Source organism: Xiphophorus couchianus, chromosome 20 (genome assembly GCF_001444195.1).
Source record: "Xiphophorus couchianus chromosome 20, X_couchianus-1.0, whole genome shotgun sequence".
Lineage (NCBI taxonomy): Eukaryota > Metazoa > Chordata > Actinopteri > Cyprinodontiformes > Poeciliidae > Xiphophorus > Xiphophorus couchianus.
In genome coordinates this window covers 5,376,124-5,392,350 of record NC_040247.1, presented here as the reverse complement: position 1 = coordinate 5,392,350, position 16,227 = coordinate 5,376,124, and the positions used below count along the sequence as shown (strand labels likewise).

At 36.4% G+C, this 16,227-nt stretch overlaps 1 protein-coding gene across 3 annotated transcripts in view; it reads right to left on the bottom strand.

Annotated features, from left to right (window-relative positions):
• Nucleotides 1-407: 407 nt before the first annotated feature.
• The window catches only part of tafa3a (TAFA chemokine like family member 3a), a 94,157-nt gene continuing 78,337 nt past the window's right edge, over nucleotides 408-16,227 (bottom strand). For 2 of the 3 annotated variants that reach the window (XM_028001724.1, XM_028001723.1), the window contains 3 exons: nucleotides 11,193-11,342; nucleotides 10,257-10,381; nucleotides 408-2,109 (listed from right to left, as the gene is read on the bottom strand). In XM_028001724.1, the coding sequence (XP_027857525.1) occupies nucleotides 2,098-2,109; nucleotides 10,257-10,381; nucleotides 11,193-11,342 (287 nt within the window). In that variant the 3' untranslated portion in view covers nucleotides 408-2,097. Of the gene's footprint in view, nucleotides 2,110-10,256; nucleotides 10,382-11,192; nucleotides 11,343-13,177; nucleotides 13,264-16,227 lie in introns of those variants that run through there. The other variant, XM_028001725.1, reaches the window with a different exon arrangement.

Genomic DNA, 16,227 nt, shown 5'->3' with positions numbered 1-16,227 from the left:
TTTATTATATCAACAAAAGGGCCTGCCCCATGTATAGTGTGACTTCCTGTCCCTACGGTGATTGTAACATGCAGCTGAAATATAAATAAATTCCCAACCGTTTTCTTCTCCCCACCCTGCTCGGCTTCCGCAGAGAAGGGAATGGAGCTTCATGTTGATATCGGTAATGATAGTAACCACATTATATGCGTAAAAATGGACAGACATTTTATTTGCCCTTGGATCCCACTGATTCAGCTGGCTGGCAAGGCCACCAGGACTTAATAATCCTTTTCCATTCATCCATTATCTGCCACCCTCCTATCACACGGCACAGCCTACCTCCGTCAGAGAGTTTATTTCATTTAATGCCACACTGTAATAATGCATTATGGGACATTATTCAGAGCAATGAAAGGAGCTAGAAACTGCGACAGTTTGGTCAGTTTATTGGTAGCATTAATATTTATCTTTTTTATTTTATATTCGGACAACTAAAACATTTAGTTTGGGGAGAAATTTGAGCAACAAAAAAGCTGTTTTCAAATGGTCATTTTATGTATTTAACGTTGGAAGCTATCCAAAATAAGCTGGCCCATGTGAAAAGTGTAATTAAATCCAGAGTTGACTGTGATTAACCACCTGTTTTGGAAAGCTGAGTTCAATTTCACCAGGCACACCCAGGCCTCGGGACTGCAACAAATCAATCACTGAACTAAAGAAATTCAAGAAACGATTAGAAATACTGTCATTGAGATTTAACACTTGTCTTACAATGCCCTTTATTTTATTAGTGAAGAAAGCACTACTATTATTCAGTATTGTGTATTTTTCACTGACATTGTTGTTGTTATATATGGTGTTTGTCACATAGACGAGTCAAAAACCCTCCAGTGGATCTGAATTGAAATCATAAACTGTTCAAGACTCACTTCCAGTCATTGCAACCACTTAATAGTAGATGTTGCACCAAAGGTGACACAACCAGTTATTAAGACAATTACTTTTTCACATACAGCCAGCTGGGCTGGGATAGCTTTTGTCCATTAATAATAAAATCATAATTCGATTTAGTTATCTTTGGGTGATATATAAAATTTGTTAGATGATCTGACACATTTAAGTGTGACAAAAACAACAACAACAACAAAAAAAAACAAAAAAACCCAAGAAAATTGTAAAGGGGGAGAATTTTTTCACAATACTCCATACATCTGTAAACTAGATATATATAAGACATATTTTTCAAACCAAACTGGAAGGGAACATTTTCCTTTCTGTATTTATGTTTTTTTGTCCATGGCCTATTTTTGCATTTGCTGATTTTCACATTTCCGTTCCACCATGAGATCAAACCTGATTAGCTCTGAGTGATCCTCCCCCTCGTTTTATTTGCTAGAACATTTGCTCAACATGCTGAGCTCCACCAATTCACCAATACAACACAGACTGCAGTTGTTCTAAAGAGAAATGTTCATTGAGTCAGATTTATTGAGATAATATTGACAGCTGTAATGAATAGCAGTCACTAGGCTGTTTATTATGAGTGTCTTTCAAAAGTGGTCTTAACATCCTAATAAATTTATAAAGAAGAAAGGCCAGGCTTTTTCAAACCAACAGAACATAAGAGGAGATATCTCCTCTATAAGGCTAAAAGGAATCAAAAATGCTTATGACCTCACAAAAGCCTCCACAGAGATATGCATCAAGAGTCCCAATGCTCCTTCCGGCAAGAACATGACACAAAATTTCACATCACATGTTTTAGGGTGGGTTTTTCATGGTCTAATCCAGTCTTCAAGTCAATAAATATCACCATGGTTGAGTTTTCAAGTCCATTGGATTAGAAGTATAATACAAAGAGAGATTTGGTGGGCAGCAGAGTTGAAAGAAAGCTACTGTTGATGCTAGACAAAAAGTCAAGAATCTGTTTGGCATTGCAGTCTCATATGAATTTTTAATACTTTTTCTCTTTTTGTTCACTGGAATGTCCCAGACTAATGTCTGTGTTGGTCCCTGGTTTTCGCCAGTCTATAAATCCCATGGTATCCAAAACGTCCTACTTGTGTTGGTCAAAGAAACATCTTGGTTCCAAATATCTATCCAGGAAAAATATGACTATCGAGTAACCTGGGAACAGAGAGAAAGAAAAGCAATGTCAGAGTACGATATATGGCTGTAGTAGATACAGAAAAGTAACTTCTTTTCACAGCAGCTTTTCAAACATTTTGAAAGCCAAATACTGAGGTAAAATCTTCAGGTTAAGGATTTATCAACATGAAATGAATTATGAGTCCAGGTCTTAAACTTCTCGATGGCAGTTTTTCTGTCTTCCACATGACTTTCATGTCAACAGAATCATTTGATTGCCTGTTAAAAATGCAATAACTCTTTTGAAACATGTCTTTGCCCTTTCTTATCGAAAAGTATCTAAGACATTAGTATCCAGAGTTTTTAACTATTAAGTTATAAATTATCATATTATTTTATACAAGATCAAAAGAATATTATTACTGTGGTGCGCTATATGATTTGGTGTCTGACATTTTTAATATGGAACAAATTATTCATCTATGCTACATATTTGTAAATTTATAATTGGCCTCCCTTTGAACTTTTTGCAGCTTTCCAGTGAGAGTAGCTGTTTGCATAGTTTGAATGGAGCGTCGAGCTGCTTCAGGACATGCAATAGAATCACACTTAGTCCCTGAAGCAACATGTACACAAGGCTTCAGTGAGATAGCCCCCCCCCCCCCCCCCCCCCCGCCTCCCCCACACACACACACACCACCACACCACACACATACATGCACACGCACACCAACCCACTTTCTCACTATTCCCTTTATTTCACTGGGAAACTGCGAGAAAGCAGGTGTTCATACAGCTTTTGACAGGAACCTTTTCTGTTCCCGTGGGTAAACTCCACCCACACTGAGTGGACATTTAGCAGAAGTGGGGAAAACATTAATACTCCCTGCATGACTCTTTATCTTGATTTTAATAAGCGGGTCAATTTGACACAGAACAGTATGTGTGTCTCAAGTTCAATTATAAAGATCACCCATTGAAAAAAAAAATTCAAAATGTAATATAAATTTTTTTTTTTTTTTTTTTACAAAAGATCAATTTCAAGGATAATTATTGTTTTTTTGTGTGTAGGTTTTTTCAGTGGACATAAAAAATGTAAATTAAAATGTATGTCCAAATGAGTAAATTGTTGTCATTGATCCTTAATTTGTGAGAAATAAAAACAACTTTTTTTTCTTTGTTTATTTGTTCAGTAACCAATATTTGCACTCCCATTAGCCTTCACTGTGCCAGCAACCTTTAACATATATGTCTAAATTTAAAAAAAAAGATGCCCTAGTGCATGTAGACACATACTATTAAACTAATATATTCACCTTATTTAGATGTTATGGGTTTGCTATTAAAGCAGGCTCTTGTTCTGAGGCTATGCAGCCACCAGCAATAGTCAAAGTGTGACAAGTTCAAGGTATGCATATTCCCAACTGGTATGTTTATAATTCAAACATCTGTGGTGCTGCACAACATTAATGGCAGACAGAAGTCTGCTGAAATAGAAACTGCATCATGGTCAATGACATATAGAAATGAGGAATATTATTATTCATGACATGTACATGGCATACTGCAGTGCTTGTGTATGTTTTCATAAATATTAATCTAAAATATGCAATTATTAAACATTTTGTACATTTTCACCTTTAAGCAAGATTCTTAAAATAAGCGGTGACAGCTTAGCTGTTTCTTATGACTTTGTGATTTGCCCTTTGTGAGCAGAAGCTTTAAAGCATAAACACAAACACACACCAGCAGGTAGAAGAGGTGTTCCTGTGAGAGTGTTTGCACATTATGGTTGTTCATTAAGCGGTTGCTGGATGTCACCAGTTGAATCAGCATGCCATTGCCACAAGCAATCAGTAGTCTGAGTAATGCAAATCCAAATTTCTACACAAGAATGATTTTTATGCTATTTACAGGTGCAGCTGATGACACTGTGCTTGCTGTTTGGGGAGCCACAATTTAATTTTCACTTCCATGCAACAATCCTCAGGCATCATGGTGTGAGAGAGGATATGGAAATGATTTGATCTCACTGCGGTTGCAGCAGCAGGCAGCAGAAATGGTGTATAAAAGGCAGAAATCTTGATTGTGGAAATTATTTTACCTCAGTCTGCTTTAATATTGATTTGAACATTTTTTTATCTTAAATGTTGCGATTAAAAAACATGAAGATAGGATACGACTTGTATTTTCAAAGCTTTAGGGGGATAAATAATATGGGATGAGGTATAAATCAAAAGGTGTAAAACACAAGAATGTAAGATCATATAAAAAATTAGGAAGGAGTTAGTGTGATGGGATTTTATGGGCATCTTTGTTGCTGCTGAGTAAACACCAAAGGAGTCAAACAGAAGGTACATTTTTATTCAGAATAAAAATTAATAAGAAAATAAGTTATGCAACCAAGTGAGATACCCACATGGAGTGTTTTGGTGAACTTAACTTGGTTAACATGTAGAGTGATTTGAAAAGAATTGGTACATCTAGAGGTACCAACATTACAAATAGTTGGTGGATGGTATACAAAATTTTGTATACCATCAGATTCCTTGGATCTGATGGTATATGAATCATTCCAGAGAATGCTTCACCGATGCTTTAAATCAGGGGTCTTCAACTTTAGTCATCAGGAGCCACTGTCTTGTAACTTTTAGGTGAATCCATGTCCAGCACAACAAGATCAGTTGAATAGTTTGTCACCTCTGCAGAACTTGCAAAGGTGAATCACCCATTTTATTCAGGGGTTATGGAGGAGGCATGCATCTAAAATATGCATGTTAGGAAAGTTATTATCATCCAAGACAGACCAGACTCAGAGGCGATCATGTTGTTGTCCACTAATAACTATAGATCCCTGTGCCACCTGGCATGTATAGATGAACTCCAATATACAGTTCAGGATGACAGATATATTATTCCTCTTACCTCCCCATTTATTCCAATGTCTCTCTGACTAACAGATATGCCAGCTCTTTGCTAAATGAATTAGTTATAGATATATATCAATCACTAGTTGATCAGTGCATCAAATTATATTCCAAGTAATTCTTCTTTTTTTTTTTTTTACTAGTGAGTGCATTAAAAAAACAATCAAACCATTACAAAATGGTCTCTACTCCAGACTGAAAGCTGGAACAGGGAGTTTTGATGAAACTGTGGACTTGGCCTCAAAATTTAAACAATACTTCAGAGGTCCCTCTCCCTAAATCTGATGTGTGGGGAAAGGGTGTGAGCAGCGTGTGTACAAGCATGTTTGACATTGGTAAAACCTTCCAGCTGTCTCTGATTGGTTGTTTCTGACCATGAGCACTGCATTCATGCAAAAGCCTCAATATAGTTAATGACATGGTGACAGTTTTAAAAAACATATATATAAAAATATGCTATTGTAAAAGTCAGCTACAGCAACTTTAAGAAATATATAAGATGTAATAAGATGAAACCAACATATATTGTTGTGCATATATGCACTGGAATAAATATGTCTTCCACTGCGTTGATACAATAAAACTAGTCAGATTTAATTTTTTATCTAGAATATTTTTCTCTAGCGCTATACAGTATATTCAGGCTATGTTTGGTAGTACAATCTTTTTTCAGTTTAAAGTTGCACTGGAAGATTTTTCATACACTTTTTTTTTAGCAGGTATAAAACATATTTTCATTGTGTCTTGGAAAAAATAAGTCTGAGACACCTATCCATCACTAACACTAACACATTCTCTGCAAGCTTCATAATACCTGTCATGTGGGAAGGATGTGTGGCTCTTTTGCCCTGTGCCCTGTGATTGATAGAAAGCAAAAAGCAGGAGTGGCTGGAGTTATAATTCTTGACATCACCAGCAGCAGGACAATAAAACTAGCTGCTCCTAGAACATGTACAGAAAGAAGGAACAAACAGAGTTTATCGAGCAGGGGCCTACAGGGTGTTAAGATGTCGGATTTACTGATGTGACTTCATGTGGTGAAACAACACAACCATTTTTTTATGAGCAATGCCATTAATGGAACATCTGGAAGGCTTGATTTGCATTACAAGATAAAGAAGGCATTGAAAGTGAGACTTTAATTGATATCCAAAACATCAGTTTTGTGGAACACAAGAAGATTCTGTTGAACTATAATTTAAAAAAAAAAAAACTAAATGAAGTCTATCTTTAAAGAAGCGAATGAAAGCAGAATTTCAAAAGATTCTTCTAAGAACCAAGATATATTTTTTTACTTGTTTTTATTCTTAAAGTGCCACAGAATCTTTGAAGACACTGAGCGCGTTGGTGTCATTCCAGTAAAAACTTAAGGTTAGAAAAACTAAAATACATCACAGACCAGTATTTGCTTTTCTCATTTGTGCTTTGGCATGCATTCAGCAGTTATTTGTAATGGTCTAGATGACAACAGGGGTGATTAAAGAACTTATTAGCAGGCGTAGCCACAGCTTTGTAATCTTTGTAATCACCCAAAACAATTTACTAAGGGTTTTGACAGATCTAGAATTGATTTCTAATGACAGATGGCTTTATTTATACTTGCTTTGTATATTAATTAACTTTACAAAACATCTTCCTTTGAACGTGATGTTCAAAGAACTGCTTAACTGAAGTTAAATGAAATTTCAATGGGATGGTCTGTTCTCTGTTCTCATACTTCTGTGTCTCTGTGGTAAATATGAGGTGTTGAAATACATCTAATTAACTTACTAAATTTAATTTCTAGAGCTACACTATCACCTGAATACCACTTTTGGTGAAACATGAACGTGTGCAATATTGCAATCACAAAGGACGACTGCTTCCAGTAGTACATAAGATATAAAAATTTATTTTCCATCCTTAAACGGACTTTAGTTATGATTTTTGTCCTCACCTCATACATCTTAGCGACCAGGATCAGAAAACTTTGGAAGATTGTTAGTGACATTGTGATGCTAATATTTACACTGAGTAATAAGGACAAATGAAAAGTTCAGTAGAAGGAAGAGCAGCTCATTCATCCATCCATACATGGAGGGTCATGTGGGACTTTAAGTCTATTTCCTCCCATCATTGGGTGGGTTGCCAGTACATAAAAGGCTATTAAAGTCTAATTATTGCTAATAATGAAGAACCTGCATTATTAAGATGCTTAAGTGAAGAATTTAGGCATGTTGAGAAGCAGTCCAACAGAAAGGTTGTGAACTAGTTCATGATTGTAAAATACAATCTCATGAATTTCAGTTAGCATGACTTACGGATCATATTCCCATATCTGCAGAAAGTAACTACAGAGTATGAAGCATGATGAAGAATGATTAAATGCTTCTGTTGGTAATTGAGTGCATAATGCCGGAAACATGACTGTGGATTTATCACAAATGTGTTTTATTCAACAGCTACTCCACGTGCTGCATGTAGCATTATTATCTCAGTTGCCTGCAGACAAGACAACTAAATGCATTTAAAACAGTGTCTGCAGAATTCAGCCATGTATTTCTGCCATAATTTTTGTTTTCAAATTTTCAAAGATCTGACGATCAGTTAATTTGACATTTTGTCAATATGCTGTTTTGTTAATCATTTTAAAAAGAAAAAAGTAAAGATATTCCTAAAGGAGACTTATATTCCATTTTAGTGAAGTCCAATATTAGGTTTCTTTCTTTGCTAAGTGTGAATGGTGAAAACACATATTGATCTTTCTATGATTTGTTTTTGCTCTGAACTGTCTGTTGAATTTTCATTGGCTGGAATTTGTATTTCTATAAAAGACTCCATGGAAACAGACACAGCACCAGCATCACACTGGAGACTGTGAGCCTCGTTTTCAGACAGCCCTTCTGTTCATTCCTCAGAAGGATGTTAAGTGTCCAGGAAGTTTAAGTACAGAGCCCTCTGGCAAACACAAGCCATCCCTCGCTGGCTCTCTGTGGGAGGCAGTAAGGCCATGAGCATGGAGCGACCCCCGCTGACTCCCTAATCAATAAAAGAGTCGAGGTTCTGACGGGTTCTACTAGCCACCTGGACCCCTGCTCATCTGTGCCTCTGTTTCTGCTTTCCGTGGCTGTAACAGAGGGCATGAATTATTAACCCGGCTAAAATAAAAAGCTCTGCTTCATCCAGGCCTCCTGTACCATGAATAATGGATGAGGCAGCTCAACTACTGGCTTTTGGTGAGTCAAACCATGGTCTATGATAGATGGGGAAGGGTCCTATGTGTTCCCCTCAACCACACCTATCCTCTCACCTACCAGCCACTTTTGGTCCAGCTCATCCAACAAAAACCTGAACACACATCCTGACAAGCTTCATTAATTTAGAAAGGAGTTTTAGCTTGAGCACCGCTGCTCTCTGCCAGCACATCCCACTCAACAATTGTGCGTCAGGGAGAATTTTGTATTTCTTTATCCTTGGATGCCTTGTTTAGCTTTTCGTAGAAATAAGTTGTGGTCAAAAGCAGTGATAGGTATTTTCCTTTCGAACCTAAATAAAAGAAAGAACCACAGACAACGTATATGAATTTCATGTATAGCTTTTGCAAAAGGAGAAGGCTTTGAGAACTCTTGGGAGAAGGCTCTGAGAACCTTTTCTCCGAGGAATCCACAGAGCGTTCTGGGCTCCCTTACAACGGCTCCTGTTTTTATTGTCTAAGAAGAACAGGCAAGGGGCAGTCAGGAAAAACAACAGAGGTCGTAAAGCTTCTAACCCAAACATCTAGCAACCCAGGTCCAGATGTGATATCTGATCAAAGGTCTGAGCCCGGTTCAAATCTCGGTCAATACTGTCAAGAAAACAAAATACGACTGCTCACAGGTGGTTACTAAATTAGGGGGTGTTCTTGCAAGTTTAAAGTCTGAGAAACTCAGTGTTATCTATTTCCCGTAAAGTTGAACAGACAGTAGTGACCTCCAGGTCATTTAAAGAAGAGAACACTTTAAACAGAAAATCACAAAGATCTATAGACTTAATGTGAACTAGAGTAAGAAAATAAAATGATAATACCAAAAACTCTCTAACAAGCAGTTTAAAGACAGACTCTGATTTTCCGTCTCAGCTAAAAGTAAAACCTTGGAGACAAGATTGATTTGGATGAAATGACTCAATGTCATAATGGTAAACCCTTGTGTACAGTCACATTTTCTATTACAGAGGTGATAATTGATTTTTTTCATATGCTTTATCACTCCATGTCTAATGTCTGACTTAAAACTGGCTGCAGTAGGTAACTTTCATAAAAATATGTTTTTTTACTTGTTTACGTCATGACAGCATAATATGAGACAGATAATCTGTAAAAAATCAAGTTTCTTTGCCTCGTCCCTGTGGTCATAGAGTTACCCGCAGAAATACACTGAACTGGGTCAAAAGCAACCAATCAGAGTTAAGAGGAATGTCTTAGTGCTGAATAAAGGGTAGGCCATTCTAAATCTTACTTTTCTTCAACTGAAGACATTTTTTTGTTTTCTTGCATGGATGGTTAGGCACACCGCGAAACTAAAAAATACAGTCTGTCAATTTTCAGTTTTCTGGCAGAAAAAAAAGGATTTAAATTAAAACTCTTGTAGAAAAATTGCTTTAGATCCTTCCCTCAGTTTTACTGTGGGGTTCTTGGCAGACATTATTACACATTTCCTTATTTTTTCTATGCCAGGTATTGTTCAAATACGGTTAGAGTCAGTTGCTGTCAGAATCACAACTTCACACTAAGACATTTTTTTCCCAATTTAACTTTTATAAGCAAGAAGAGTATTTGCTTTGGATTTCCCTCTTCTTTCTGAATTGTTCATAACTAAATCTTCATGTCCTAACTAAATCAGTAAGTTAAGTAAAATACAATAAAACAACTATAGTTCAACATTTTCAACAACCAGGGGCAATGGCTAAATAGATAGACATTAACTCCTGTGTTTCCTGTGTTTTAAGCCAACAGCATCAAGTTACACTTCACTGACTTCACTCCTGTTTCCCCCCCTGCCTACTCTGCACTGCACTCATCTGAGGCTAATAACTCAATCTTATAGTGTTCTTCTTAGCTTCAGTTCCATTCCTTTACTCAGCCTCTTCAATTATCCTAGAGTTTTATCCTAGGTCATTAAATTGGGAGTCATTTTTGTGATTCCTAAAAACCTAGAGAATACAACACATCTTTATACATGATGCAAGATTAATACCAGTCATTTCCTTAAAAATGTGAACACAATTAAAAAATGGACCCACCTTTGTTGTCTTAACTTTGTTTCCTGTACTGCAGCTCCATCCTTTCAGATCTGGTAGCACTTTACACTCTTCTCCATCCATGCAAGGATGCATCTGGCACCACCACTTTTGTGCAACTATTGATGCTGTGATGAAAACAAAACACTATAAAAATGCTGTACTATAAGTAATTATGCTGTTGTTGTCTGAAAGCAGAGCACAGTTCTGATTTAGTCACATCAGCCACAAACTGATTTAGTCTCTGTGTGCATTTCAGTGATTGAATTGAGTATTTTTTTTTTATATATATATATATATATCAAGCATCCATGGAGGTCATTTCTGCCCACGTGTGTTTTCGGGTTTGAATTACAGACATACTACATAAAACAATTACAGACATGGGTGAATGTCAGGATAGTGAGTGTTGTAAGCAGGTGTGAGAAGGGTGGTTGTGTGCACTGTAGGAGAAAGGTAGCATGCAGTCAAGGTCTTCTGCTGCTTTGAAGAAGCCTACGGGGGAAAAACACTTTCCCATGACATTTCTAAAGTGAGTAGAGAACTGTCAAAATCGAGACCTGTCAGGGCTGTTACACTAAAAGGAGAAGATGGGGATCGATTCACCTGTAACTGAGGATACTGCTGACATGATATTAAATGACCTGGCCATCTGTCTGCTCTGATGGGCATGTCTGTTGTAGCTTCAATGGCAGACAAAAGGGCTACTGAATGAACTGGCTTGAGATTTGATTTAGAAAACGGTGACGTCTCAAACAACACACAGAGCACAAAAGTCTCTTTGTCTTCTATGCAATAAACATCTCATGCACAAATGAACAGCAAAACGCTTGCCTGAACCACACTGACAGGTAAGACAGCTTTGCACTGTGTCACATATTTCTAATCTCGTGCCATTCTGGAATCATTACCAGAACTGTAATGAGAAGTCTGGCATACCGTCTACACAAGATGGAGCTGCTCTCGTTGTTCCCGCCACCTGTCCAGGGAAGCAGGAGCATTTGACAGTCTGGGATCTCTCTTCGATCTTGTTCTTGTTGCAGCATCGGTGTGCAGCAATTACCTCACAGGTTCCAGCTTTCACGTGTACTGGAAGCACAAACACAGGCAGTGGTTAGAATGCCTGTGACAGTTTTCGCAACATGTTTCACAGCACAGTAATGAATACCAACTACAAATTTCAGTACAGTGCCTTGCAAAAACATGTTTTTATTTATTTTTTTTGTTTCAAAATTTGTCACATTACAACCAGAAATGCTTGTATTTTAAATGGAGTTCATGTTTTAGAACAAGAAATGTAATGACAATTTCTGAAGTGGAATGAAAATGATACATAGATTTAAACATCTTTTATAATTAATAATCTAAAAAGTGTCAGCCTCCATGAGTCAATATTTTGTACAGCTGCTCTCTATTGCATTTACAACTGCAAGAGTTTGAATTATACTTATATACATTGTCAGGTTTGGACATGTAAATTACTGACTTATTTTTTATGCATTAGTTCTTTAAAAAATAGCTCTATTTCAGTTAGAATGGAAAAAAACCCACATCAAGTCTGAACTTTGACTGGGACATTATAACACATAAGTATGCTTTGATCTAAGCCAGGGTCTGCAACCCTTTCCTTGATATCTGACGTTCTAAAAGTCTTAGAAGCAATCGTTCTCCAATGTACCTGAATCAAATGAAATTTCTAGACATACTGAGTAGGTAATTCAATAATTTGATTCAGTTGCAGCACCTTAATATTGTTGCACAAAATACTGAATAATGAAACAATTTAAGGGGCAGTTTTCCTCAATGCAGGTATCTGCCCAATGTCTACATTGTCAAATCAAAAGTAAACCATTAAGGATAAACTAAAAATTTCATCTAAATGAAGATGAGGTACTTTGTGCCAATGAATAGGTCTCTTGTTTCATACTACATAATTTCACTAAGAACTGATACATGAAATATGTTCTTATTTTTAGGGTTCATAAACTGATGGAATACCAAATAAGTTTGTCCTAATTTCTCAATCTACTGAAAATATCTCTTTGGCTGCATCTTCCCAGATAATTGTTTAGGTTTGCATTGTTAACTTATGTCTTGGCTACATTACCATTGCCAGATCATTAATTGTTATGACTATAACTGTAAAGTGTCAATTTATTATTACCAAGCATAAGGGGATAATAGGAGCTGCAGTGCACTATTGACAATGTGTCTTGAGGAGCATGTACTTTATATTCCTCCTTGAAATTTGTCTCATACTCAGTGTAATAAAATTGAAAGATCTAAGAAATAACAATATCAACAAAGAGAAGTAGAAAAGAAAAAAAAATCTGCATCTTAAAGATAAAAGATGCATGGAGGGAAAACAGAGGTGACTGGATCACAGTAAATACAGATTTTATTTAAAAGCAATGTGACATAAATTTCACTTTGATCATGTGAAAAAATTTAATAAAATCCAGCACTCTCTGTGGGAAGGTGGCTCTTGTCTAGTTATTGGGTAAACACAGGTGAAACACAGCTTTAGTTTGTATTCTATGGTTTCATTTCATTCAGTTCATGCATTATTATGCATTACTCATTAAAGATCCATCTAAGCATTTTAACCAAAAATGTTGCCACTCATCCTTTCTCTTAAAACAGTCTCTCCTATTTTCCTTAGTTTTTTGTTTTTTGTAAGAGACACATACAGTCTACCTAAGGGATATTTTAGAAAAAGCACTGAGTACAAATATAATAAATCAAGCATTAGACTCCTTAAAGTGATGAATGAAATGTACTTTGCAGACCGTACCATCTTAAAAATACATTTTTAAAGATTGTGAACGTCTAACACTTGAGCGCATTATTTTGACTGTGCGACATAAATATCAACCACTATGTAGGTAATTAGAATAAACATCTGTTGTAGCTTTTTTACAAACCTTGAAAGTGACCAAGCTGACTAAATCTGCGAGCTGAAAATTTCCAAAAATGTCCCCAAGCATTCATTTGAGACTTCTGAAAAAAAATTAAAAATAAATCTGCTTTGCCCATCTAACATCTAACTAAAAATGCATTAAAAATGACCAGTTTTTAGTGTTACAACTCTGAAGTCCATAATATATTATAATTGCTATAATATATTATGGTTAAATAGGCAGAAGCTATGCAAAATGTATAAAATGCAAAAATACTGCATAAGATGATGATCCCTATGATCATGTTTGTTAAACCAGTTCAGTAGCAGTGTGTTCATTCCTATTGTTCCTGTCAGGGCATTCAGGTTATTTAGGGGAAGTTTTGTTTTATATGTCTAACCATAACAGGCATCAGAAATCCAGGACACCCCCCTTGTGGAGAGACCCTGCCTTGGGCCCCAGTGCAGCTCCACGTGCTCATATATCCTTGACCAACATGCTAAATCCACTGCATCTGAACCAAAGGACAAAAAAAGAACCTCTCAGTGGAGAAGTGCTCATAATAAATGCCTTGACATACTATATATGCTTAACTCATTTATATTTAATTTGAACAGAACAATGGCAAGTTATGACCACAATTGTTTATTTAAGCATTGACAATGCCAAGACGATAGAAATAAAAAAGCCAGAGTTTTGACATTCCATTCAGATAAGCCTTAATTATGTCTGTAAAGATTTTCAATTTGGAACTTGACTTCAAAATAGATTGCACAGAGTTTCCATCTTCCCATTAGCTGGCAATCCAGAAATCTCATCTACAACATTAAAAACATTTTGCTCTCAATCAATAAAGTGCTATTCACATTCCCACTGAAGGCAAGACAACAATCACCAATTGAGTGCTTTTCATTGAACAGAAACTTACTGATGCAAAAACAGGTCAGGCTCTGTGCTCTTGATGTGATTATTTTTAAGCCACAACACGCCCCTCCGTCAAAGTTACTTTCAAAAGTTGGTATAGTTTGAATAGAATATTCAAACTTTGTTTAAATGACAACTACACAAGGACAATAGGCAATTACTGGAGGTGCAATAGATGTTAATTTTCCTTTCAGTCAGATTTACACAGTGTTGTTTTGCAATAACATGCCCTAAGTTCTGAAAAGTGAGAAACAATTGGGAGCATACAGAGCTGTGAAAAACTTTACAGGTACAGAATTCTTCTATTTTAACATCTTTTTTCACACTTGATTTTTTTAAAAGCTTATTGTCAGACAAAGATTACCTGAACAGAAACCAAAAATCTATTTTCAAATGATTTAGTATATTAAGGGAAAGAAATCTCTCTGAGCCAACTTCACACAATGTTAAAAAGCTACATGGAAAAAAAAGCCTGTAAATTAATTTTCAAAACTTTTAAGACCTAGTCCATATCTCTGGAAAAGTGATTGCCTTCATGCATGTTTTTTAATATATATTTTTATGGGGGCTGTAGGAGCCATATATACATTTTTGGACCTTAATACAAAATGTTATTTTGTGTTTATGTGAGTTAAAGTATTTACTCTGTTATTTGAAAAAGATAAGCGTCTGTAATTGTATTGTGTTTGAGCTTATGACATGGTGCCTTTTGAGTGGTTAGTGACTAATTAGTTTATGAAAGACGAAAGTACTTGCTTTTTGTAGAAGTCTGGCACCTTGAGAGTAACACCGTCTTTTGACCGTCACTTTCTATTTGTTTTGAATCTGTTTGTTATTTTTATTTTCTTTTAAGTTCAGTAAAGACTTAAAGATGACCGTCGGATTCAAGACCTCTTTTTTTTTTTTAGAAGAAACGTGTCGCGCATGAAAGAGCTTTAAGGGGCTAGACTAGTGAGAGCTTGCCGCATTTACAGGGGCATTGGTTTTGTAATGATGGTAAAAGGAGAAAAATAAAAAAGCTACTACCATGCCTATGTCAAGTGTGGCACTCTTGACTTATTAAGGTGCTAGAAGCTGCTGGTTGAGGTTGCCTGTGTTGACAGAGCTGCTGATTAAAGTTATGAGTGTCAGCCAAGGTCACTGACTTGGAGGCAGGACCCAAAAACACCATAGAGAGCAGAGAGAGTAAGAGGTCAGAGGGCAGAGTTTTGTGATCAGTCCCAAATTCTGCTCCACGGGAAGCAACCATAAATAGATTCACCAGCTGACCAGTCTGACCAGCATCTTCCCATCTGAGAAATATTTGCATAATTCCACTGCAGTTGTATTTGTTTTTGTGTTTCTTGATATTTATTTCCAGAGACACAACACAATCTATATGGCTGCATCAAAATACCTAATGGGAAAGTTTGTGATTTCCATTTGTTTTTCACAGTTTCTTCCAAAGAGAACTCTGGATTGGACTTGAGTGAATGGAAATTCAATTACACACATGCAGATGGAAGACTGCCTATTGCCTTCTCCATTTATGAATATCCAGGTAGCAGGAGAAATGGCATATGCTCTAAGATCAATACATTTCTACTAAAGCACTTAGGAGTACCATAAGGTTGAATCAGTAGGCGCCCGCGTCAGCAAGAGGGAGAGATTCGAGACAAAAAAAGGTGAAAGGACAGAGAAGACTAATGAGAATTGGCACAATGCCCAACCCTTCAGGTAGTCAATACTACTCTGAAGCAACCACTCAACAGCACAATCATATTTACCGATGGTTAATTGATGAATACAAGTTTGCAACAAACACCTAAGTAGGGAAACTTTCAATTTTATTTTAAGTTTGTTTAAAATGCTACATATGAGACGACTGTATTGACCAGAATGAGAAAAGTACTTTATAAAATTAATATTTGCTTGTACGGTCAATCTTCAAATAAAACATTTTTAAATCAGTGTAAAATAAGCGCATCTTGTCCATACAAGACCCCAAAACAATTAAACACAACTTCAGATAAACTACTACATATCTGATTATCACATTAGTTGTCTAAGACATAGAGCCAACAGGGTGAAGCAACGTGTGGAAAAATTAGGTGCACCCTGAAACAGCCAAGCATCACCAGGTTGGAGTACACAATACCAAGGAAGGAAAA